The 24,510-nt window shown below is 46.5% G+C and overlaps 1 protein-coding gene across 6 annotated transcripts in view; it reads left to right on the top strand.

The window, feature by feature from the left end:
• Nucleotides 1-24,510, top strand: part of LOC147635558 (microtubule-associated protein RP/EB family member 1A-like) — a 62,918-nt gene that overhangs the window by 22,533 nt on the left and 15,875 nt on the right. For 4 of the 6 annotated variants that reach the window (XM_086802888.1, XM_086802887.1, XM_086802889.1 and 1 more), the window contains 5 exons: nucleotides 1,225-1,293; nucleotides 1,373-1,459; nucleotides 1,661-1,767; nucleotides 2,000-2,253; nucleotides 4,058-4,131. In XM_086802888.1, the coding sequence (XP_086659014.1) occupies nucleotides 1,225-1,293; nucleotides 1,373-1,459; nucleotides 1,661-1,767; nucleotides 2,000-2,253; nucleotides 4,058-4,131 (591 nt within the window). Of the gene's footprint in view, nucleotides 1-170; nucleotides 361-1,224; nucleotides 1,294-1,372; nucleotides 1,460-1,660; nucleotides 1,768-1,999; nucleotides 2,254-4,057; nucleotides 4,132-24,510 lie in introns of those variants that run through there. The other 2 variants (XM_086802892.1, XM_086802893.1) reach the window with 2 other exon arrangements.

Below are 24,510 nucleotides of genomic sequence, written 5' to 3'. Positions count from 1 at the left end.
TCTTCTTGTTTTTTTTTTCTTCTTCTTCTCCTTCCCTCTCTCTCTCTCTCTCTCTCTCTCTCTCTTTCCCTCTCTTCTTTCTCTTCTTCTTCTTCTTCTCCTTCCTCTCTCTCTTCTTTCTTCTCCTCTTCTTCTCTTCCTTCTACTTCACTCATGGCTCACCTTGCGCTGCCATGCAGCTCTCCTTTATCCCACATGATGATATCGATGCTTGGCGGAGAGGGTATAAGACCCACAAAGGGCTTCCCTTTGTCTTCAATTTGTGGGGGAGAGAGAGAAGTGTCTCCCGTGTGCTGTTTGTTGTCGGCGCCAGTGTGTGGGGCTTTGCTGGTGTGCTGCCTTGCCTGTCTGTGTGTGTAGGTGTGTGACCTGTGTCCCCTGTCAGGCACGGCTGCTGGGTGTTGTCCCCTTATTTTTATAGCTTTTATTCTACTAAAAATAGTTTACAAGCTAATTTTGGTTGAGTTTGCTTTTTCAAGTTTTCAAACTTATTTTTACAAAAATTGAGAATCATGTATTTTTCATAACAGGGGGATCAAACAAATCCATGCAGTTTGGTAGTATGTGCAGAGAGAGAAAGCTAGACAAACTTGATTATAGAGAAAGTATATGCACGACTCAATATTAATTCTATTGATTGATATTGTAAAGTTGCATGGAGTACAATGCTTTTATAGGCTTTAGAGCCTTATCTTTTGATACAACACACACTGGGGCAATGAGACATGGCAAATGCCTATGACATCAATGCTTATCACATTTACACATCAAACAGCTATAAGAGGTTGTTCACACACAAACACACTAAGCCATCTAAGGGCTGTTTCACGCACACAAGGCTCGGCCCCTAGTGTGGTGTACAATTTATTTCAATTGTTTGTGTTTGTGCCATGATTAGTGTTTAATCTTGTTTACAGTTAATTTATTCCAAGTAACACCCTCTGCCCCGTTACACCCTGAGTCTCGTGAAAATTCACATGTAATAACAGTTTCATGCATACAAATCAGTTCCATACATCAAGCATAATTGAAATTTAGCTAAAAGGCTTAATATGTGCCTCTGCATACATGAGCGGTAGTCTGGAAGTAGGAATATTACACTGATTGATCTCTTCAAACTCAGTTGTAGCACTTAAGAAGCATCTCTATATGAGTGGTAGTATGGTATAAGGTTGCCCTTTTTACATCTTTTTCCTCACATAAAAGATTTGATGTATTTTTTAGGCAGCATCAGGGGCAGTTCAATGTCAACTAATAGATGCTACCCATCCAGGAGTGGTTCCCATGCACAAGGTACACTGAAGTATTGGTTTCTCCAGCATAGCATCTGGGCTTCTGTCACCTCCATAATGCATTTGAATGTATATCTCAGGTCAATTTCGATGCCAAGACGGAGTATGACAAGATACAAAACTACAAAGTGCTTCAAGATATATTCACCAAACTGAGACTAGAGAAGGTAATATGCTTTCTGGTCAATGAAAAGGATCTTTAAAGGCATCTGGTTGCTGTAGTTTCATCTCTCGAAAGCAGTAAAAAATGAGGGTGCTTTTATGGTTGCTTTTAAAGTGGCCATTTGCTTTTATTCCTTTCTGTCCCCACGATCTTAGCTTTGATATTTGTCCAGTACTGATGACTTACCAGTTACTGGCTTGGACAGCATATTGAGGTCAATAAACTTGTCAAAGGTCGACCATTGGACAACCTAGAGTTTTTGCAGTGGCTCAAGCGTTACTGTGACTCAGTGAATGGAGGTGTCTACAATAGGTAATTCCAGTATTCAAACTTCAATAAGGAGAATGCGGTAAAGCTCAGTACCAGAGAGTGCAAATTTATAGCGTCATTTTATAGGATGAAGGCATGTTTATATTGGATTTTCAAAAAACTGAACCCCCGGTGAACCCCCGCAATGAGGAAATTATGAAAATGCTTGGTATATTCTACAAAGCAAGGGCTAAAGTTCAGATTTGGCTGTTTTTTTCTTCTTGATGTGGTGCAGCTACAATCCATTTGAAAGAAGAGAGTTGTGCAAAGGAGGGAAGGAAGCAAACAAGAAAGGAATTGCAGGAAGTGGTGTTTCACAGCCTTCTCCCTCAGTAAAGGCTGCTGTTGGGATTTCAAAATTAGCATTGACTACTTCCTTACCATCTATGCGCCGCACAGATGCTGTTTCCACTAATGCTAATGGGAATAATGCTACTTTATCTTCCATGCGCCGCATAGATGGGAACTCTAGCAACCCGGTTTTGAACGGTATCTCTCTTTGTGTGCTCACATCTGTGCGCGCTTGTGCATGTGTGTGTACGCACATGCACTTGATCCTCTGCTATGTTTCTATGCAGGTTGTGTGCACGAAGACACCGGGCATCTTCTTCCTTTTCTTTCACACACGCACATGCACTTGATCCTCTGCTATGTTTCTATGCAGGTTGTGTGCACAAAGACACCAGGCATCTTCTTCCTTTTCTTTCCTGTTTGTGTTGGCCTTTCTCCTTTTTTAATGTCTGTAATTAGGTCTGTTATATGTGGTGTCGGATGACTTACTAACAACTTGACAGTATGTAATGAGCACATCCAATGCAGATGTCCTCCCAGGTCAGCTCTCACCTCTAGCACCTCTCATCTTCCATTTCAGAGCCTCTCTTGACCACAGTTGACATCCAGCACAATCCACCCCAGCTGACGCAGAACCCTTTGATTCTTCCTCTGAAGTCCTCCACTAGTTCCCAGGCAAAAATCTGTCCTCCTGTCTCCCAGAATGTCCTCTATCATCAGCTGACTTCACACAAACATCCCCAGGATCTCCTTGGACACTCTGCCGACTCTCCTCTGACCCTCCTTTGACTGAAGTAAATTGAGTTCTGCCTCAGAAATCTGACACAGAACCAGCTGCTTCCAAAGTCTCTACAGAAACAGAATCCTCTCTCACATGTCCTCTGACATCCTCAGGTCCTCAGGCTACACTTATCTTGAAAGGATGCCACACTACAAGCCCTCTGCTGACTGTAGCTGCCACACATCTGCTTCCGAACTCCTCCACTCATCACAAAACACACTAATCTGACAGCTGACGCTGATTTCCTATCCTCTGTGTCCGCTAACACCTCTAGATGCTCAAGTCACCCACACCACACAGGGATCTAACCTTATTAGCACCTAGCCGACGCAGCTGGTTCACAACTACTCCAGAAACACTACTTTGACCACAACCCAATCCGACTGCAGACAACTGACTTCTCTAACTGTCAGCTGTGACTCACAAACACCTCTCTCAAACTCAACCAGGTCAAGGGAAGCCCTCTATACCCTCAGCTGATAGTTTTGACTCTGTAACTTCTCTGCTGATACTGACCGAGTCACTACTGACTCAGTAGCAGTCCACCAAACATCAGACACACTCACACAGGTGTTCCCTCTCCCAAATCTCAATCAAAATAGCACGAGTATAGCATCATAACACAAAAACTCAACAGCTCACACAGAACTCAAGCTCCACGCACACTATTCTTCATAGAAACAAAAAACAGATGGTCTAACATCCCTAAGATTTGGGCTCACAAATATCAGAAGATAACACAAAAAACTTCGAGGTCCTCCACAGATAGACCAGCTGGCCTGCATAAAAGTGGGCTGTGGGGACCAATAATTTGGGGCTTCCCCTCCTCACTTTAGGCATCAATCATTAGCCTGCCTTTAGCAGTCAAGAAGCCTTATGAGCGCATTGGCATGCATTAGAAGGGGGGGATTAGCAAAAATCTGCCCGTATTTTGGGAAACGCGTAGCACTTTTTAAGAACTTGGGCTCAATCTGCAGTTGGTCACCTTTTGGATTAAGTTTTCAGTTCTTGGTATTTTGGAGCATTGCTCACACATTAATACAGAGATTAGTGGTAATTTACTGGAGTGCCAGAAATTTGCGTGTTTTAGTCTTTCGCTGTCATTTCCTCTTTGTTAAACACTTGCATCTAGCCATTAGCCTTAATAGAGGCATACCAAAATATTTGTGCGAATGGACAGGTTCTTAATCTAAGTTTTGTGCCTCATTTAAAACTATGCAGGAATCAAGCTGACAAAACAACTCTCATTCTCTAACTGGTCCTCTCCTACACAAATGCAGATTCTGAATGAACAGGTAAATCTAACTCCTCCTGCAATTTAATTTCCTACTATTTGTAAAGGATTTGAGTATCGGCTACTTGCAGGAGTAAAAGATGTCATCCCCTTTTCCATCCCTGCCTCCTCACCTGCCTTGCTTCCGGCCCTTGCTGCTTTCTCTTCCTTGCTCTCACCTGCCTCTTCCTCCCCCCCGCCACCTCTTTCCTTTAGCAGCATTCTTTCATTTGGATTTGAGTCGGCCACCCATTGTTGATTGGCTCTATGTCTTCTACCACAACCAATCTTTCGTCACCCCCACAGGCCAAGAGAATCATCAATTTTTCGCAAGACGAGCTCACCTCTCTTCAGCACGACATTTACATTGAGGTCTAGAGCACCCTTTTTGCAAAGGTTTATGGCTCCCACCCCTCTCATTCGCAGGCCCGTGAATGGCTTCTAGCAGCTCTCCCTTCGGAGCTGATTGTGCACTTCCAGGATACTCGTTTGCTTGCTTCTTCCAGGTTGACTTTCATTCTCTAGAAGCCACTTCTCAGGTTTTGGCTGGCAGTCCCTTCCCTCTTGGCCCTAGGAAGATTTTCTTCTTTCAGTACTAGTTGGGCTTTGATCCAGTGGCGGATGATCAGCGCCTTACCCCGGTCTCACTGTGGTTCCTTGCTCTTCCTCGGTCTTATTGGAAGCTCTTAGCTTCCATAGGGGCATCCTTTGGTCAGGTTTTAGAGGTACTAGCCCTTTTGAGCTCTCCCGCCTTAGCTTCTGCGGTTGTTACTGTCACTTCTGATGGTGTACCTTGGGTCTTTGTGCTTGTTCTTTATCCATTTATTACTGACGACCATATCATGCTTCAGAGACCTGACGACTCTCATTTCCGCCAGAGGATGGAGATTGCAAGTAGACCTGACTAGTGTTGGATTTGTCGTCCGACAGGGCCACATTGCTAGAGATTGTTCCGGATCGAGAGGCCATGCTAGGAGGCGGCGTGGTCCTACCCATCTGATGCCTTCTGCAGTTGCCTAGACTCGAGTTGCCCCTATGCCCCAGCAGACCACACAGCGTTGGGTTGTGGTTAGAGATGGAAGGCGTCCTCGGACCCTTGTACCTGCCCCTTTACCCGCACCCCTAGTGGAGCACCCCAACCCTTATGCAGCTCTTGCCTCACAGGATGTTGATCCTTCTTTGGAGGATGAGGCTCTGCAGGCACATGATTTGGATCCCTTACAGGAGGATGTTGCATTACAGTTACAAGATGATTGCACCCTCGAGGATGATGTTGCGCAGTCGCACTATCATGGTATCTCTCTAGTTTTGAGGACTAGCCTTGGCTTTTCCCCGGAGTGGGAACGAGAGGTAAGGTTTTCATCGTTAGATTTTCCCTCTCTTACCTATGCGAGACGTACCTCCATCTCTAAAGGGGGTTCTTCGTCGACCACAAGATCTGGTCATTCCTACTTTGAGTCCTTATGTGGATTGTCTCATGGAACATTTAGGGTCTTGGGGGCTTTTTTCCGCGTCGGCAAAAACAAATTGTCAAAACTCAACTTCATTGTACAGTTATAGGTGGACCCAGGGATGTATTGCTCTTGCAAGAGCATAAACTGGATGCTAGCCAATGTGGGAGATCAGGCAAGCTTCTCTCGGGACACACCTTTTGGTCACCAACTATTGGTACCAAAGGTGGTGTCTGTATCTCTGTTTCAGTTTTGGTCTTGCCTTGCATCATTGGACATGGTGTCATTTTGCCTGCGAGAGCGCATTGGATCCTTCTTATGTAGGGGACTACACGCATTGGTATTCTCAATCACTATGCTCCTAACCATAGAGGTGAGAGGATTGTCTTTTGGAAATCTCTCACTATGTTGATGCCTTATGCTAACCATTGGATTATTGGTAGGGATTTTAACATGGTTGAGATGCCAGTGCATAAAAGAGGTGGATATGAGGGCTTGGTGCATCCTCTTGGGAGAGGTTTATACTCTCCATTCATGGCGGAGATTGTTGGCATGAGGATGACATTTCGAGGAGACCATCCACTCTTCTTTATTCATGGTCTAATAGGAGAAGGGATGCAGGATGTATTTATGCACAGTTAGACCGATTTATGTGGATGATTGGCTTGACAGAGGGGGGCATACTTTTATTGCTGTAGGCACCCCTAAATCCGATCATTGCCTAGTGGTTTTATGCATTAGAGATTCGAGTCGCCATGGATCAGCACCCCATGTATGCATCCTTGATCATTGGTTGTCAGATGCAGAGCTATCATGTTGCATGCTTGATATTTGGAGATCTCATGATTTCTCGCAGGCCTCGCAAAGTGTGGCCTGTGCTCTCTGTGATATTAGTGACTTTTATCACACGTGCCCTTTCTAAGAGGCAAGAGGCCTTGGATTTAGAAAGGGCTATTAGATGTAGACTGGCTACCTTACAGAAAGAGCACAAGAAACATGCTCATGCTCAATGGGTTGCAGATTCTTTATGTATTGTTAGAGCAGAGCTTCATCACTCTCTTGAGTAGCGTGCGGAGTACAATTACCATGCCCAGGAATCCTTTTGGACCTAGATGGGTGGCATATGCAACAAACATTTCTTTGCTACTCACAGCCCATCTCATGCTAGAGATAGTGTTAGGCAGTTGCAGGATTCACATGGCATTCTTCATTCAGATCCTCTTATGGTTAGACAGATTGCCACTAATTTCTATCGCCAACTTCTTAGTGCTGAGCCTCACTCTGACTTGAGACACAAGGCAGAGAGGAAGGTTTGGAATGCATTGCCACATTTGATTACTGAGGAGATGTGTGCCGTTTTGGATGCCTCTTTTTGTAGGAGTTCAGTCATGCTCTTCATGCCTTACCTCATATGTCAGATGCATGTGAAGCTTGTATGATGGGCAAGCAGTATCGCATGCATTTCTATAAGAGAGCAAGAATCGTGCAAAGGGTCCTCTAGATCTTGTCCATGTGGTAAAATGCCAATTAGTGCATTCCTTTGGCTTATGCATTTCTCTTGGTGGGGATCGAGGTTTGGCAAGAGCTAGTTGGAATCTTCATTTCTTAGCAAAAGTATGCAGGAGAAACTCTGAAGGCATTTGACATGGCTTAGTGTGTTAGTGGTTACACCCGTGGAGGTTGATGTGAAGCTATCTGTGGAAGATGGTTCTCCACTTGTTTATATGGAGTATATAAAGTTGGTGGGGAGTTTGATCTTTCTTTGTAGTTGGTGTCCTTAATAGGTTCTCAAATCAGCCCAGAGAGAACCACTGGAAGGCAAGGATGCGGGTGTTGAAGTACATCAAAGTACAGCTGGTGGGTATGGCATCACTTACACATCGAGTGATACCTTGATTGGATTTTGTGACTCTGATTAGTTAGGAGATGCTGATAGTGAAAAATCTGTTTCTAGTTACTGTTCTTTGATTGGGTTTAGAATTACATACTGGATCAACAGGTAGCCTACAGTGGCACTTTCTTCTATAGAGGTTGAGTACAAGGCGACACGCTTTGCTTCATGTGAAGCAGTCTGGTAAAGGATTTTGGAAGCCATAAGTGTTTTGCTCGAAAAGAAGTGACAATGTTGCTGTATGACAATCAAAGTTTTCATGCTCGTATGAAACACAGTGAGATACGATTTCATTATGTGCATGAGCTTATCATGGCCGATGGAGAGGTGGAGCTTGTCTACTGCGCCCCACGATAGAAAATTATGCAGACATTTTCACAAAGGCTCTTAGGAGAGATTTGCTGGAGGGCCATTTTCATCGACTCGGCATGGGACTGAAGAGATAGTTCAACTATGGGTGGACAATGAGGGGGGTGTTGGAAAAGTGTTTCCCAATGCTCCATCCTCTCGTTGTCACTTTAGGTGACGACAACTATGTCTATTTTGTAAGGCCCCCTACATGAGGGGTAGCTGCTATGATGAGCACCCGAGCATCACCAATAGTTCCTAGTTTAGACCTTGGATGGTGGCAAAATGTGGCTAGGTGGGCGAATTAGGTGATAGCTCAAGTGTTGAAGGCGTTTGCCTAGGACCGAGAGGTCTTGGGTTCAAAACTCCCCTTGCTGCTTCCTCGGCGACATCGCCTATGGGCGGATAATCAAGCGCCTACGGGAGGATCTTAGAAACGGGTTATGTAGACTTGGCACACTGCCAAGGAGGATACATGCTTGTGTGGGCTATGTGATCGCATTAGTGAGCTCTAGATAGCAAAGCGAGGACACTGTTCTTAGGTAGCGGGGTCCATTTGAGAGTCCAAACGGTCTCAAATGGTCGTGGGAGCTACTAAAGAATTGTATTGTAGTCCAATATGGTCCTAGTTGGATGATTTGTAGCCATTGTTCATCATCGAGATCATTGTGTTCAAGGGCTCTTGTAACCAAGACATCCTCCTTCGAGAGTTAGAGTCTGTCTAGATCACCATCAAATCTTCTTATCCGGCGCACACGGGTGAGCGGACAGCCATCAATTTGGAATTAAAGTTTGCAAACAAGTAGTAATATTGTTTACTCTCCACTTCTTTGTGCAATTCAACGCTTGGTATTGTGAAGATTTTGCATCTGCTGTTGTGTTTTCTTACAACCACCTCCCTCATTTATCTTGATTTCTCGCCTCGTTGGCTTTCGATTGTAGCAGTCAGCAGGTGGGGTCCTCTGGACTCCTCAGACATGGTTTCATATGCCATCAGATTGGGCATCTTGTGAGGGCATGTCCATGTCAGTTGTGCCAGCAGCAGCCGCCGACCGCCCTCAAGGAACTTCGCCCTGAACCACTCCTTGGGCTAGGGCGATTAGTCAGGAGACTGCCCCCCATGTGGCTTTGCCCTTTCCCCGGTGTCATCTTAGGGAACACCTCATCCCTCTCTGATGGCAGGTGAGAGCCCTCCCCAACAGGCCTGGGAGCAGCCGGCCTCAGAGCTGAGGTGGCAGCCCGTTGGCCAGCCTTGGTGACATAGGCACCCCAGAGGCGATGTGGACAAGAGTCACCTAGCATGGACCTCGAGATAACTGTTCTTAATGAGAACCGTTACTCGCATTTACCTTAGGATCCAAACGCAGTGTTGTCAGGAGATTCGGTAGGCCGTTCGGCCGCGAGTTGGACCTTCCTCTTTGAACCCTCCTCCCTAGCTTGCCGATAGCCCGCAACCCTAGGTGCCTCCCCCAATTGGCCCTTTGGTGGACATCCGACCTACCTCAACTCCCCACCATTAATCGCTTTCAGTCCCATCCCCCAGCCGTCCGCCTCCCTTACCCCTCCATCTTCCCATCTGCCTCCCCCCCTCCTCTCCTCTGCTCCTTTGAATGGTGGGGTCAATGATGCCTAGGCCCCCTTTGTGTCGTGTGGCTAAATGATCACTCTCCAAGCCACCTTGGTCCGGGCAAGCCTCCCATTACTGCGAGAGGCTGAGTAAAGTCTTGAAACATGATGGATCCACTCCACTGGGAACCCTATCCGGTATCATAAGCTTTCTCAAAGTCTAGGAGGAGCATAGTGAGGTCCTGTTACCACATCCTGGCTGAAGCTCTCCCCTCCCAGAAAGTGAAGATGTTGTCTAGAATGCTCTGATCATGAACAAAACCTATCTGAGTGTCATGGATCAAGTCAGGGAGAAAAGGCTGAAGTCTCCGGTTGATGGCCTTGGCCAAAATTTTGTAGGCGGTCCGAAGGAGGGTGATGGGTCTCCACTATCGGATCTCCACCCTCCTTAGGAATCAAGCGAATCAAACCCTGAAAGCCTCTCTGGCATGGAACTTGTGATCATAATCTCATTACAGGCTGCTCGGGCCGCCTTCCATGAGATCTCAGTGGCGAAGAAAGAAGGAATCTAGAAGCCCATCCGTTGCCCCTAGGGAGAGCTGTCAATGCATCCGCTAGCTCCTTTGCTGTGAAGGGAGTCAATAAGAAGGTCTGGAGAGCGTGGGGAACCACTTCTCTCGTGTGCCGCCAAACCCTCTCGCGCGCGCGTCCCTCACCTATGGGGATAATGGGGTGCCCGTGAGGAGGGATCGGAAAAAATCATTGGCAATGGCTCTCCCATGGGGGGGGGGGGTCGGGTCTCAAAAACAATAGCTCCATCTTGGCCACACAACCTGCGAATACAATCTCTCCACCTATGGGGGCCTGCAATCTCAAAGAAGTCCCCTATGACTATCTCTCTGGCCTGGGTCCAGAAGGAAGCTCTGGCATGGTACCTGTACTCCACCCTCCTCTCCTCGATGGATCTGATCTCCGTACGGGCGGCAGTTAGCGGGCTCTCAATCAAGGGCTATTGGGGGAACTCTCGTGAAGACGTTGTAGAAAAGCAAGACGACTCCTTAGACTCCATTCCTGCTCACGAAATTCCTCCAGTTTGCTCTGTGCTGCCTCCTGCAAAAATTTGTTGATCTCACCAAGGCCCACATCCAAGGTGCACGCGGCCAGAACCTAAGATAAAATCCAATCGCACCCATATCTGCTCTATCCTGCTTGGGGTCTTGTATGAGGCTGTCCGAAATCCTAGTGCTCGTATGCTTGTCCTGCCTCCAAGGTGTCCTCTAAGGATAGAATAACCGGAGCATGATCAGAGAAAGTGGTGCCTGCCAAGATGCCAATCATGCCCTCGCGACCGCAAGCCCACTCATCCATAGAATCTATCAAGTCGAGAGGTTTGGGGCTGGTGCTCCTCCTATCGGACCGTGATAAGCACAAGCTCCCGGGGTTGCGCCTAAACTGTGGTAGATGCGGAGGGTCTTGTCCCTTGAGTGCCAGGATCAACTCCTCCCATGCAGAGTACTCTGTGCTTGAGATTGTATCCGTGTCTCCTCTGAGTTTGTCCTCTACTGACTCGATCATGTTAAAGTCTCCACCCATGCACCAAAAGTCAGCGTGATGAAGGGCATGACGGACTATACTCCAGAAGATGGCTCTACCTACTACGGCGTTTGGGCCATAAACATTGAGGAAGCCCACACAATCTTCTCCAATCCTAATGGTAACCCACTACGCTCGCCTAGAGACTATGACACCTGAGCTTGTCACTACTGGCAAGAGCTGCTCGTTGACAAAAATACAAACTTCTCCCCGTGTCCCCCAGGGGCCGAAAGAGAAAGACCAAAAAGTGTGGGTCCTGCTTGGTAAAATCTTCGGTGCTCTTGGAGGAAAAGAATGTTGATGGCTCCCTCTGTGAAGCTCTCCTTTGAGGATGCCTTGCCTCTGAAAGCACTGAGGCCCCCCTAAACCTTGAATGTTCCATGAGGCTATTCGTATATCAATCTTTGTGGGAGGCCGAACTATTGGAACTTCCCTCCACTCAAAGAGTCTTGGGCATGGGTTTCGATGGGGAGTAATCGCAATCGGTGCTGGGGCGAAGGCGCGCCAAGTGGGTGCGGATCCTGTTCTCCATGTGTCATCACTCTATCCCAGCGTGAGAGTAGGCATACTCTGAACTTCATCAATTACAATGAAGTTAATCTGTAAGAGGGGAGGAGGGGTATTGCAACTGAGATATGAAGGAACACAAAGAGCACCACCTCCGAGCTGGAGGACACCACCTCCTCGTCCTGATCTCTATGGCTTGAGCCTCCCAGCTCCATTCGAGCCAGGGGCTAGAGATGGGTGAGCATGTCGGTGATGCGCAGAACATGAAGATGGTGTTAAAGCTCTACTGCCTGCCCCTAGATGGCGACAGCCACCAATTCCAAATCCCACTCCGTCCTTAGAGCCGCACTCAAGGGAAAGGAGAAGATCATCGCACCACTCTCTGGTGTAGATGGTCTTGAATGATGAAACACCACAGATCCAAATGGGAGCCATTGTCTCCTTAAAAATATCAGTTCCTTCCACACTGGATGACATCCGAAGAAATTGTAATCCATTGGCAGCTCCAAGATTCTGGGGGGCCCACTTGGGGACTTTGGCGGGAGAGCCCTCACCAGGGAAGCGGCGATGGTCATCTCTACTGGCTCTTAGAATCTATGAATCAAATGGCGGACGGAGCTTGCCGGCTGCCTCTGCTCCGGGTTGGGCGCTGCCGGAGGGCAGCAGGAGAGGCGGAGGGAGGGCTCAGAGGAAGAGGACGGGGCAGGGGGGCACTGCTGCGGGAAGAGTCGGAGGTGAGGATGGAGGATGAGGAGGAGGAGGGGGGGTGGGGAGGCGGAGAAGAGGGAAATGGGAGCGGCTGTGAGTGATCCATTGGAGAGGGAGGGTTCAGGGAGGCGCCCGTTGGGGGTTTAGTGGGTCCAGTTGGGTTCACTGGAATTTGAGAACCGGAGAAGTAGTCTCAGCGGGGGCCAAACCAAAGAGGCCGAGGTTGGGACCCTCGTAGTGACTGGAGGGGGCCTATCATCGACGGGTGGGTGCTGCGATATATGCTTGAAACGGTTCTCTGAGAGAACTGAATCCTCTGGTACTTTGCCAGCTTGGCACACACGGTGGTGGGCCGTGGCGCTCGGCTCTGGAAGTCAGCTTGGTACGGGCCAACAATCTGCCACTCTCCGGCAGTAGAGTCGTCCGTGGCCGGGTCATGGTGCTTGGTTGCCTGAGAGCCTCTCTCTCTCTCTCTACTCCCTGGTGATGATTTGAGCTAGGACCGCGGGAAGAGAGGGGGGGGGTCTTCTGGACTGGCAGCGAGGGGTCCCATCTTCCTGCAAATGAAGCATATTGGCCAGGAAGGCCCGAGTACTCCACTCTTTGCAGGATGGGGTCTCCCCAAAGGCAAGGAAGGGATATGACGTGAGGCACTGTCTCCGGCGAGGCAATATAGATGCTGAAACCAATCCAGACCAATGAAAACAAATCCCGGAACACTCGGAGCACAGAAGACAGACAACACAATACCAGAAACAAACTTTAGGATGTAGCAGAAGAACCATAAAGCATCACCAAAAGAACACAGCACTGAGTTGGAACGGCTGACCCTTGGAAGGAACTTCTTTATTCAAAGAATAAACTCTTACAATAGACCAAGGTGCGGGTGCAATCTTGCACTGGATTTTCCACAAAGCTTATTCAGCAAACACTTGCTTAGGGATCTAGGTACAAACAGCACCAAAAACAGTACAAATTGCCTCGAAAACAGCCCCAAAAACAGTGGCCACTCTGAGAAAAGAGAGAGAAGGTGCTGTCCTGCTGTACGACCAGCACCTAGGAGAGGGAAACAAGCTGCTGCCTTGCTGTACGGCCAGCACATCAGGAGGGAGAACACCTAGATGGCTGCTGCTGCACTGCACGACCAGCATTGTAGGAGAGAGAACATGCCAGGCGGCTGCTGTACGGCCAGTGCTCAGAGGAAAACAAGAGCTCTCTGCTGCCCTGCTGTACGGCCAGCGCTTAGGAGAGGAAGAGCAGGCTGCTGCTGTATGGCCAGCGCTCAGGGGTGGAGAGAGGAACAAAACAGGCCGGTCTGCTGCTGCTGTATGGACAGCGCTCAGAGAGAGAGAGAGGAAGAGCACTGCTGCCCGCCCAGAAGATGATGAAAACACTTGAAGATCCCCTGCTGTACGCCCGGTGCTCAAGGGAGAGGGAGCATGCTGCTGCCGGCCAGGAGATGAGGGTGCCGGCTACCGATCCTCTAGAAACACCCCCCCTTGCTTCAATAAGTCGACCAGGCCCAAAATAGCTGTGCTTTTCACTGAATATCAAGTTTCATGCTTTTCCAGCTTGTTGGTCAAGATTCCTCTAGGCGCTTCCTTTTGGTCCACATATGCATGCATAAAAGGTGATAAATCCGGCCACACTTTAGTGATGTGTGGACCTGTTGCCTTAAAAATCAAACCAACAAATAAAATCCCTTGTAGTTCATACTCTGTTGCCATCTTTCAAGCCAAAATATGCTGGTGAATGCTGTAGCTTTCTTCTGTGGCAAAATCCCCATTCACGCCTTGGCTCCATTTAGTGTGTGAAACACTGGTCAAGACTGTTGAAGGGACCAAACTGGTGACAGATGCGAAGGGATGGGATCCTGGCCGCCCGTGTGAGGGACGAAGCAGGAAGGGGGGGGGGGTTTCCATCACTCTCCCAATGGCTCCACCAATCAGCGGGAAAGCCTGAGGCTTGGGAAGTAGATTGTCACGGGAAAGCCTGAAACACTGGCTGGCGGGTCGGATGTGGGGTCGAAGCCGTGCTGCCACCTCGCAAAGAAGGCCTGGGCCATACACAATGTGGCGTGGCTAAGCTGCATGACTCGATTTGACGCCACTGGCGAGTCAAACTCAACCTAGTAGTAGCCATGCTCCATAGGATGAATGTTAGTGATCTTTGGAGGCACTCCAAGGAGGCTAGCTTGAAGAAGATCTCAGAGTTGTCTGCGCACAGGGCGGCTACCGGCAATCTTGCATACCAGAGTGGAGGCCTGTAAAGATGCGATTGTCGTAGCAAGGAGTTGGAGGTCTGCTTCAGGGAAAGATAGGCAAGGAATGGCGGCCTCGGTCGGGGATGACAGAGCGGCTGCCAAGGAGTATTCCTGAGGGGTGAAGACCAGAAGGGGCCGAGGCTTGCCAAAAAAGAAATACCCAAGAACAAAGAATCTACCTGATGGAACGGAGGGGAAGGGAAGACGGAACTGAGGGGGAAACTGTGGAAGGGTGGGGGGGGGGGGGGGGGGGGGGGTCAGGGGGTGGCGGGAGGGAAAAGGGGGACATCGAAGACGGCGTGGGGGGAGGGGTGCATGAGAGAAGGCGCAGCGAGGGGGGCGTAGGCAGGAGAAAGGAAGGAAAAGGGAAGGGGGGGGGGGGGGGGGGAAGAAGAAATTGGGGTTGCGAAGGGCTCAGGCTCGGGGGGGGGGGGGGGGGGGGGTTTGCGTGGCAGCACTGTTCGAGGGAGCAGCTCGGAGCTCAACGCTTTGTCTTTCTCTTTAGCCAGACAACTTGCCTTACATGCCATCTTCAGAAGTCTATGAGGGAATAGGTTTTGAATGGGACTCTTTATCCCAAGGATTTCATTGGGCAAGCTCCTGGTCTTGAAAAGGGGTAGTCGGTATGGGTCTGCTGTCTAGCTTGGCAATTGGAAGGGTCTAAATTTGGGTGAAAAATAAAAGGAACTTAGAAATTTAGTAATTTTGGGGTTATCAGTTTCGGAGAAACTGTAAATTTGGAGGAAACTTTATGTTTAGGACACAAATTGTGGGGAAAGCAAAATTTTGGGGTAAAATTTAGGAGGGAACCATACAAAAAATGCCTAACTCTTGGGAAAAATTGAAGGAAAATTTGGGCAAACTAACAATTTGGGGGTGTCACGACATAAATTTAGGGACAGCCTTGAAAATATCATGGAATGGCATTTTACTAGAATTCATTCTAAAATGTAAAATTATTCTGAGTACTACTCTAAAATTTGCTAATTTTTTCATCCTCGCCTTTCGTAGGCCGTTTTGGATTCTCGGCAATGAAATGTTTTCATTTCGAGTGTTTCAAAAACTGTTTTGTTTTTGAAACGAAACCATTCCTTGCCACACTAGAATTACATCATCTTCGTACAGAAGGGGAAGTATCACTACACCCTCGGCTCAAGGTCCTTGTATCCCCTCTTGGTGTGTATATTCTAGCACCATTGAGACTAGGGGAGAGAGGCCATCCATGATTGACATGCAAAGCCCAGGTTGTTTTTGTGCTTTTCTCTTGGCAATGGTTTGCTGTCAGAGCTTGTTGATAACTTTATTTCTGACGCATCGGTAATAGTTCCTATTCTATGGTTGTATATACTTGTCATGCTTTACACCTGGAGTCCTCACCACTAGGATTCCCAACTCATCATTAAGACTCTCCGAACTAGATGATTCATAACCTGCAAAATTGAAGTCAAAGGACTATGCATCATTGCGTCCAAATCCATGTACTTGGTCCCCGACTGGGGAACACATCAATTGTTGACAACACGTGTATCCAATTTTCACTTAAACTCTGGAGGTGGCAACAATGCATATAGCATGTCCTCCTCAACCTTGTTTGAAATAACTTTTTGTTCACACACCTTCATTGACGCAGTGCGATTAGTGCTGATGGACTCATTTCCAATGAGATTATCCTCCATAGGGTGAGTCTTCTAACTTTGTAAATCCATCTTTAGAACTTGGGCGTCTTTTCGTAAATAGATTTGATTTAAGTCCCAATCATGCACCAACCTAGCCTCCCTCATGAAAGGTTTGCCAAGTATGACATCATAATAATCTGGTTAGCATAAGAAGTTTATCACTATAAATGGGTGATGATTGTAATACTTGTAAATGTTGATCAAAGTGGTTGGGACAATTGTCTCACCCATTAGGTGACTTTGTTCTATTTTTAATTAAGACTATCCTCAAGGATCTATTGGGTGATTCTTTCTTTCAAGTAAGTCTTCAAGGACCCCCTCTGTCACCACACTCTTGGGTATGTAATTGTGATTGGTTTCCTAATCATGACCTACCCTTGCCTCTCTCATGTGTAAGGCCTTCTGAGGATCATTAGGTACACAACCCTCTTCTCTAGAATGCTCAAGAGAAGGGCATAGATTATGATAGAAGGGACCTTTGCACCCATGTTTCATATGACTATAATTAGGTAATTATTCCATTGGCAGCGTATCACGGTTGGAATGTACATCAGTTGAATATCAAGATTGCATTCTTGAATGGTGATTTGTATAAGGAGGTTTATGTATCTCAACCTTATGGTTTTGTTGAGAAGGGACACAAGTCTAAAATATACAGCTTATATGGCCTTAAGCAGACTTCCAGAGTGTGAGTATGGTATGAGAAGATAAATGCATACTTGGTTGCAAATGGTTTTTATAATAGTCCCATTGAGAGTAACCTCTATGTAAAGAGGAGTAAAGATTGTTTCTTGGTCATCATTTTATATGTTGATAACATTTTGCTCACAAGCCCTAGTGAGGAGAAGATTTCAGCCTTCAAGGTTGAATTATGTGTCATTTGAGAGAGATTTAGGCTCATTGCATTATTATTTGGGTATACAATTTATGCAACCTGATGTTGGTATTGTGATGTTGTAATCAAAGTACATATAGAGATTGCTTACACGGTTTGGTTTTGAAGACTGTAAGCCTATTGCTACACCAGCAGAGATAGGTGCTCGGCAAGGATGTAGGTGAACCATTTAATACATCACTTTATTAGTAAGCTATTCAATGCCTCATCTATCTATGTAATACGAGGCCAAACATTCAATTTCGAGTCTCCTAGTTGAGAAAACTTATGCACAGTCTCGGAAGTAAGCATTGGCTTATCGATTAGCCAACAAGCATCAAAATTGAGAAGCCCACAAGCATGTTCATTGTTATGCCTGTGAGAGTGCGGAGCATCCTAGTAACACGCGGAAGCTTTGGGAGTCTTCTTTCAGTCCTAAACACCACTGAGAACATGCTGATGCAAAAACGCAGATAGAAGGGAGAGTAGAGAGAGAGAGATAGCTGGAAATTCAGTATATTCATATAGTACAAAAAGGTACCCTAATCTACAGCCATAGGCTACCTTCTTGAAAAGGTGTAGTACACCAAAATAGTCCTAGTTCTTGACCCACTCCATAATGGAGAGAACGAACAACTCAATAAGCACTATGCCTATTTATAGGCCCTTGGACCATTGGAGTGCCGGTCGGCCAGCCGACTGGTCCATAATTCATAGATATGGATGCGCCTGCAGCCGCCTTCCCTCTGGTATAGCCAACAACACTTTGGTTCAGCCGATAGACCCCTTTCATGCAGCCGACATCATCCTTCATGTCTTCCATGCCCTGCTCCAAGTCCAATACTGGCCAAAACTGCAGCATGCTCCTAAACTCTGGTTTTTCTTACATCTTTTTCTGACTGCCCCTTTTGGACTAGCTTCAGGATATGTCCATGGGCAAACATGCACATGACATCCCCCTTTGCGAAACTTGATGACGGGATTCCAACTTGTTCTTGGATGACTGTCATCATCCCATTCTGTTCCCTGAGTCCCTCTATCATCCATCCGTCTCTGGCAACCCTTTTCACTGAAAACCCGGCCCGGTCTCCAAAACCACTCTGACTCTGAATAATATCTATGCATCTGTTTCATCTAGTCCCCAATCCATTCCTGTCGTGACTCTGAACACTGTCTTGGTCTTCATTCTTGAGAAATGAGTCTGGCACTCTCACTCCACGCCTTGGAGGATAATCCTCCCTTGGGACCGTTGCTTGAAAACCTATCTGGCTCACAGGACTGCTATACCCTTTGGCTTTGTGGAACACCACCAACAAACCTCCTGGGAGCTCTTCCTGATCTTGTGTTCCTTGCCTTGGGCTTCGTACCTGTGCACTTTCGTGTACCTTGGACCTGTACACCATCATATGGGATTGAAACAATGTTTAGCCTTGCTGAGCTTGATGCTTTGATACCAATGTAACACACGGAAGCTCTGATGGTCTTCTTCATGGTTGTCACGGTACGAAAATACGATACCGTACAATACGATACCGTACGGGAATTTTTGGTACGATATGAAATTTTCGGATACCGTATGATAAAATACGGTTTTTATTTTTTACACTTACAAGCTATGGAGCTTCAAGCTTGAATGTGAGGGAAGGTTGGGAGGGGAGGAGTCTACAGTGCTTTAGAAACCAGTACATGGATATGTCTCTCTCCCGGTTGGATCTCCCGATTGTCTCCAAAAAAGAACCTGGATGGGTAATGCAATACCAAAGGTCTCCCAGTGTAGCGTTTATGACTAAGGGACCGTCCTTGCACAAATACGAGGAGTGCATCTAGGGTGATAAGTTTAGGGACTCCTCTCTAGATCAAAATGGCCATGTCCAAATGTTCTCTCTCGTGCATAACTTGAGAATCTAATTGTCTAGCCTACCTATACCAGGGATCCCCAAGTGATGTAGCAAGATTCTCTCATCCTACCAATCAAGTGTACACTACCAGTCTACCTCGCCAGATTTTTTAGGTCTCTCCACAACCCCATATGGAATACTGAGTGGACACGAAAGTTGCGAAGTATTGCGAGCATTTGGGATCTTCGTAAAGCAGGGTTTCTATTTTTTTTTTAGCATTTGGAATTTTTTTTTCAAGGAGAAAAAAATTTGGGAAAAAAAAAACTTGCACTGTACGATATCGTACGAATTCGTACGGTATCGTACCGTACGACTCATACGTACGAACCTATTCGTACGCGTACGAGAAACAACTATGGTCTTCTTTCAGCCCTAAACACCACTTAGAACATGCTGATGAAAAAACGCAGACAGAAGGGAGAGTAGAGAGAGAGAAATAGCTGGAAATTTAGTATATTCATATGGTACAAAAAGGTTCCCTAAATCTACAGCCATGGGCTGCCTTCCTAAAAAGGTGTATTCACCCAAAACAGTCCTACACAAAGGACCCACTCCCTAGTGGAGTGAATGAACAACTCAATGAGCACTAAGCCTATTTATAGGCCCTTGGACCATTGGAATGCTGGCTGACCCGACTGGTCCATAATTCATAGATATGGATGCGCCTGCAGCCACCTTCCCTCTGGTACAGCCAACAGCAGTTTGGTTCAGCCGACAGACCCCTTTCATGCAGCCGACAGCATCCTTCATGTCTTCCATGCCCTGCTCCAAGTTCAAACTGGCCAAAACTGCAGCATGCTCCTAAACTCTAGTTTTTCTTACATCTTTTTCTGTCTGCCCCTTCTGGACTAGCTTCAGGATATGTCCATGGGCAAACATGCACATGACAATCCTTTAGATTCCATGTTGCATTCCCCGTGGCAAGTGACACTCCCATATAATTTGGAAGTTGCATGCATTAGCTCGTGCGGGGACTTCCACAAACTATCACTTGGTACCATGTCAACAAAACAACAGTACATGTCTTTTCCCTTTAGTGTACTCTCCTCCATTAGTGCTTGTTTTACCAAATGATGAATAGCACTATGTTTAGCTGAAAACCAGCCTAATCCAATGCTCGTTTATGTTGTTTTTCAGCCCATGTGCTTCCATGACTCTGTTTTCAGCCCATGTGCTTAATTTGGATTCCATGATTGTGCAATGAGAGAGAGAGAGAGAGAGAGAGAGAGAGAGAGAGAGTATTATGTCTACGGAAGGCCTAAAGGGCCTGTGAGACCAAAAAGTGATACATGTGATCTATAAGTAAACTAGATGTTCAAAAGAAACACAAAAATGATGAGATCAAAAAGTGATACATGTGATCCATAAATAAACTGCATGTCAAAAAGAATTATGAAAATGAAAAACCATATTTGCCAAAGGAAATGTGAGCCTTGTACTGTGTACATGCACTGAAACAAGAAAACTTACTGTGTCACCCTCCTCATGAGTGGAGTACAAGGCATCAATGTCCACCTCCTGTGGCAGTGCCTCGCCATGGTGTCCAAGTATGTCTTGGATCTAGAGCTGGCAGGTGGAGGGTCTGAATCTCTAAGGACAGGGGCATTTGGCTCTATGGCTGTGCCCCCCTACGGTGATGGCACGGAAGCGGTAAAGCTGTTTACGCCTTTATAGAATGCCACACTTCCACACACGCATGCAAACACACCAGAACACTAGACCAAAGAGCATGAACAAGACTTATATTTCAGATCTGGCTGTCACAACTTGTATCTAAACAAACAAAGAACAAAAAAGAACTCTCTGGCATCACCAAATACCAGCCACAGCTAATCAAAGCGAATTTACAACTCTGGCCTGAGTCTCCAGAAGAGGTAGAGTTCCACAAAAAACCACACACACCCCCCCTCACTCTCTGGCTCTCTGTGCCTGCAGATCACCAGCCCGAGCTTTTCCTCTGTAGCTAACACCTACAGCCCTTTCCTTCGGTTACCAGCTGTCATCAGCTTCACAGCAACAAACCCAACTCTGCCAAATCATCCTTTTAAGCCTTGTAGCACAAGATGGAAATCTTCAAGGGGCAGCATCATTAAGGCGCTTCCAGCTAGCGCATCCGAACACACAACTCACTGTCAGTTGTAGGGGCGGCTTTTTCTTGCAAGCGATCCACAATTGCTTGCCCAGGTTTCACTCTGCTACAGCCGACCCTTGTACTTCTCTGCGTCTATCTGCTTTACCACAAAAAAACTCAAGGCCCCTCCTTACAACGACCGCCTCCTCTTGTCTCCAGTTGTGCCCACCTCCACGATTCGCCAACCTCTTTAACAACAGCAGCTCCACAGCCTTCGCATAAGTTGCCCTTCACACCAGGCGTTCTCTCCTCTACCAGGCGACCAACCTTGGTCGTTGGCTCACTTCAGCATCTGGACGCCCACTAGAGTAGCTTTCGCATTTCCTCATCCTCTTGCGCTACCCGCCACCCTTCTCTGTCGCCAGCACCACTTGTCGCCAGCCCGTCACCAAGTTGAACAGCAGCTTCTAGGCTTCTCTTCGCTCACCACGCCTTCACCTACCCGCTGCTCTCCTGTGCTGTCAGCCCGACCTGCACTCAGCTGCAGTTTACCACATGTCGGCCTGTCTACACCAGTAGCTGCACTCCACGTGAATCCTCTGTACCCGGCTTGTTCTCTCTCCGCGGCTGCTTCTTCACCAGCTCTCACGCCAGCTGCGCTCCCCCCCTTTTCTTCTTTTTCCTTTTCTTGCAATTAAATCAGAGCTCCCTTTTCAACACGGCCGCCTCCCCTCCTTTTCTCCTGGGCCGACTCATCCGCCACCTCTTCACTCCTTCGCCATGCTTCCAGACATCAAGCTGGCAGCTCATAGGCCTTCCACATGGCTTTCTTTTTTTTTTTTGCCACGTAAAAATTATTATACACTTTTTTTCTTTGCCTAAAAGATGGCCATTATAATATGTCTTCATTTCACACCATGTCCAAAGCTACCTTGGCCCCTTCCAATCTTTTATTGCCCATGCCTTCCACACACATTTCAATACAGCTTTGAGTGCCCGTTCATTTCTTTGACGCACCCACAATCAAAGCCATCGATCAGCTGATACCATCTCCAGAAGATCTCGTTCCAGACAGGCCTGTACATGCTCACATTAAAACCATCTACTCTGTACACCTGGCAATGCTCTCAAAAGCAAAACTTCACACACGCCATGTACACGTATGTACACATTATCAGCCTCTATTTTTGTCCACACATATTTAGCAACCCCCTACTTCTGCTGAGACATTCATGTCCAGCAGCTGTACAAACAGGGATGAAATATTCAGATCTTCCTTTGTACTCTCCGCAACCTCCTGACATGCATCACAAGCTTCCTGATTTTCTTCTTTCATGGCTTACATGAATCGAGCAAAATATTTCTTCAGTCGTAAACCATTCACTCTCCTTTTATGCTTCTTTCCATCCAAATCAGCAAGCTGATAACTCCCATTATCAAATTTTCTCTCAACTTTATACGGACCTTCCCACTTTGTCTGGAATGCAGTATGAAAAGTACTATCCAGCTTGCTATTATACCTGAGAACTAGATCACCCTCTTCAATTTCTTTCTGCTCCACCTTCTCATTCTCTCTCTCTTGTCTTTTCAATTGCATAGCTGCATAGTGATCAAATGCTAGCTCTCTGTCCAACTGGACTATTTGCAAGGCCAGTAATCTTTCTCTGTAACAATCAATAGGCTCATGCCCTTCTTCAACCAGAAACTTCAAAGCTGGAATTTCCACATTAATAGGCATGAGTGCTTCTTTCCCATAAACTAAATGAAAGGGTGAGAATTGTGTACCAGATTTTGCTGCAACCCTGTATGCCCATAATACACGATTCATCTCTATATCCCAATTCTTGATAAGGCCTTCTGTCATTTTGGTTATCATCAGTTTAAATTCACCATTGAATCTTTCATTCAAGCCATTGCATTGAGGGTGATAAGGAGTGGAGTACTTGTGGTTGATATTCAATCTTCTGCATAGATGATCAACTACCTCTCCTCGAAATTCAGGACCATTATCTGATAATATCTCCAGAGGAATACCAAATCTGCAGCATATATGTTCATACACAAAATCAGCCACCTCTTTACTATCACTCTCTTTACTGCCTTCACTTCTGCCCATTTTGATAGATAATCCACTGCAGTAAGCACATAACACTTTCCTCTGGCTGTCCTGGGAAATGGTCCAACTGCATCCACTCCCCATCTTTCAAAAATGTCATATACCAGCATAATATTTCTCGGCTCCATTTTTAAGATCCTCTTCCCCATTCTCTGGCATTCATGGCAAGACCTGCACCAGTGCTGAATATCCTTCTGGATGGAAGGCCATACATAACCCTCCAGTAATATCTTCTGCAAGGTGATCTTAAATGCATAATGACCCCCACATGCTCCCTCATGATTTGAAGATAGAATATAATAAATCTCTTCCCTCCAAGGAATTCTCCTCAATACCTGATCAGCTCCTTGCATGTATAATTCATCTCCAATCATGATATAATGCTTACTTTTCCTGATAAAATGATACTTTTGGCCTTTTTTGAGCTCTTCAGGCAAGCGACCTGAGAGTAAGTAATCCACCACTCTGGACAGGTATTCCCTTCCTCTGTATAATGGCTCTTCGATTTTTGCAATTACTGGATCCTGATTTATTGCCTCCTGAGCCAACTCATGTGCCATATGGTTTTCCTCCCGCCGCACATGTTGAATACTCCATGCTGTAAATTGATGTAGCAGTCTTCTAATATCAGCCAGACATTCTTTTAATCTCGGATTCTTTGCTCGCCAGCTACCCAAGACCTGCTTTACTACTAATAGAGAATCTCCCTTTATGATTAGCTTTTGAATTTTCTGCTTTAAAGCAGCCTGCAACCCTTGAAACAATGCTGTGTACTCAGCCTCATTGTTACTTTCAGCTTCCAGAAGTATCCCATCCTTTAGGATCAGCCCGCCTTCTGAATCCTGGATTATATACCCCCCGGTGGCTTGATGTATACTCCTCTTATATGAACCGTCAAAGAATAAAACATGAGCTCCAGGAATGATAATCTGTTCCTCTTTTTCTATCTTTGAATCCACTTCCTTCACCAGTATCGGGCCGTCCTTGTATGTAAGAAGATCTACCAGAGTTGCCTTGCAAGTATCTTCAATCAAAAATGAGAAATCATACTCTTGAAGCTCCACTAACCATCGCATCATACCTTTCGAGAGTGAAGTACCATTCACCAGCTGAGGGAGTAGAGTATAATTTGTCAGCACCACAAATGGTCTCATCAAGAGATATGACCTGAATTTCCTGCAAGCATACACCAGACTTGACAAAACTAATTCAGCCTCAGTGTATTTCCTCTCTGCTTCTGTCTTCACTCTACTTGCATAATACATAGGCTTCATATATCTGGATTCATCTCCTCTCTGCATTAAAATTGCTCCAACTACATCCGGACCAAAAGATGGATTCACATAAAAGACTTGAGAGAAATCCGGAGCTTTTACACTGGAAATACCTCCCAATACCTCCTTTACTTTCTCAAACACTTCCTCGCATTCTTCATTCCA

Source organism: Cibotium barometz, chromosome 9 (assembly GCF_041138505.1).
Source record: "Cibotium barometz isolate CiBa-2024 chromosome 9, ASM4113850v1, whole genome shotgun sequence".
NCBI lineage: Eukaryota > Viridiplantae > Streptophyta > Polypodiopsida > Cyatheales > Cibotiaceae > Cibotium > Cibotium barometz.
This window is presented reverse-complemented; position numbering and strand designations above follow the sequence as displayed.